At 67.9% G+C, this 1,991-nt stretch overlaps 1 protein-coding gene across 1 annotated transcript in view; it reads right to left on the bottom strand.

Moving 5' to 3' along the window:
* The window catches only part of LOC110389205 (tubulin alpha-1B chain), a 10,839-nt gene extending 9,610 nt beyond the window's left edge, over positions 1-1,229 (bottom strand). Inside the window, exon 1 of the mRNA XM_021379186.1 lies at positions 1,081-1,229. Within this exon, the coding sequence (XP_021234861.1) occupies positions 1,081-1,083 (3 nt within the window). The 5' untranslated portion in view covers positions 1,084-1,229. The remainder of the gene's footprint in view (positions 1-1,080) is intronic.

The raw sequence follows: 1,991 nt of genomic DNA on the forward strand, positions 1-1,991 counted from the left end.
CCCAGCCCGGATCCTCCATGGAGATGCTGCTCTTATAGATGAGCTCAGAAGAACGCCCTCTGGCGGGGGGAATACAGACAGCCCCCCCCCCCCCCCAAAGGCTGGATCGTACCCATCCCCATCCCATTGTTCTGGGGCTGCAGGGAGCCCTGCAGCGCAGCCACACCCAGTTGGGGGGCGGGGGGGGGGTCGGTACGTATAGGGGAGCCCCATCCAGCACTGTAACCCCACCCACTGGGGGCTGGGGGGCTCAGCACCGGGGTCTTACGCCGGCCATGGGGCTGGGGCCACGCCCTGCCCTATAGGGACACAACGCTGCAGGTTGAGGGGACTAATTCTGCCCGGGGTGGGGGGGGGTCCCAGTTGAACCAGGGCCCCACCCGGTGCGGTTTTAGCGCTATTCTGCCCCGTCGGACCGGGACCACGCCCATACGGGCTCAGAACCGGAGAACGGAGCTCCTATTGTGCTCCGTTAACCGGGAGCCACGCCCAGCGCGGAGCCGGTACCGGGAGGTCCCGCGCCGCCCTATTTAAAGGGACCCGGCGTTCCCCGTCTCGGTTTAACGGGAGCCACGCCCTGTGCTGACTTGGCACCGGGGCCCATTTTACCCCACGTAACGGGCCCTAACATCCACCCCCCCAACCCGATTTAAAGGAGGCTACACCGGGTGCAGAGCCGGTACCGGGGAAGTCTCATTTCACCTCAATTAGCGGATCCTGGAGTGGCCCCCCCCGCCCAGGATTTAACGGGGGCCACACCCGAAGCTGACTCAGCACCGAGGCCCCATCCTGCCCGGATTAACGGGACCTGACGCGGTTTAATGGGAACCACTCCCAGTGCGGGCTCAGCACCGACCGAGGAGCCCTCATCCTCCCCCACCCCCCCCCGCCCCGTTCCGGGTGGGGGCCGCCTTTTGCCACCGGAGCCCTTCGCAGCGATCTCATTATGGGCACCACGGCTGCGAAGGAGAAGGGGGGAAAAAACCAAAAGGAGAAAAAACGAAAAAAAAAAAAAGGAATAAAGGGAATGGTGCGTAGAGCTCGGTCCCTATGTCCCCCCCCCCGCCCCCCGGTGCTCACCATGGCGGCTGCTCGCTCCGGGGCTTTCTCACAGCACGACGCTGAGGCAGTCGATGTAAGAGACGCGGCGGGGCCAGGCGACGGAGCGGGGCTTTATAGGGCCGCCGGGGCGGAGCGGGGCGGTGCGGGGGGGGGGCAGGCCCCGGCGGCGGCCATTGGTGTGCGGGGATGAGGTAATGCCCCCCCCTTCTCCCCCCCGCCCCACAGGAGCTGCAGACAAAGGGCGGGCGGGGCGGGGCGGGGGGGGGACGGGGGATGCGGAGGGGATCGCCGCCAGCGCCGCTCCATCACCGCTCCATCACCGCTCCCGGCTTCGGGGCTCCGTTCTGCACCGTGCTCCGCTCCCGTGTCCCCATCCCCGGTCTCCCGCTCCTGGCCCTGTCCCCGTCCGTGTCCCCATCCCTGGACCCCGTTCCTCTCAGTGCCACCGGCCCCAGCCACTCCCTGCTCCCCGTTCCCACTTGTGCCACAGCGCTCTGGTCCTCAGCTGTGGCACTGTCCCCATCCCTGTCCCCATCCCTGGCCACACCCTGGTCCCTCGCTTCGGCCACGTCCCTGTCCCCATTCCCATCCCCATCCTGGTCCCCGATTCCAACCATGTCACTGTCCCCAGCCGTGACCAGACCCCGATCCCCATCCCCGTCCCTGTCCCCATCTCCAGCCACACCCCGGTCCCCGTTTGAACCGTGCCGCTGTCCTCATCTTGGCCGCGTCCCTGTCCCCGTTCCCGGAACTGTCGCTGTCCCCGCTCCTGGCCGTGCCCCAGTGCCCTGCTTCCCAGCCAGCCCTTGGCCCCCGTTGCAGCCGTGGCCCCGCGCCCGTCCCTGTCCCTCTTTGTGTGCTCGGGCTGCAGAGCGCAGCCCCTGGAGGCCCAAAGAAGGGGGAGTCCCGGGGCTCTTCGGGGCCAACCC

Source organism: Numida meleagris, chromosome 32 (assembly GCF_002078875.1).
Source record: "Numida meleagris isolate 19003 breed g44 Domestic line chromosome 32, NumMel1.0, whole genome shotgun sequence".
In the NCBI taxonomy this organism is placed as follows: domain Eukaryota; kingdom Metazoa; phylum Chordata; class Aves; order Galliformes; family Numididae; genus Numida; species Numida meleagris.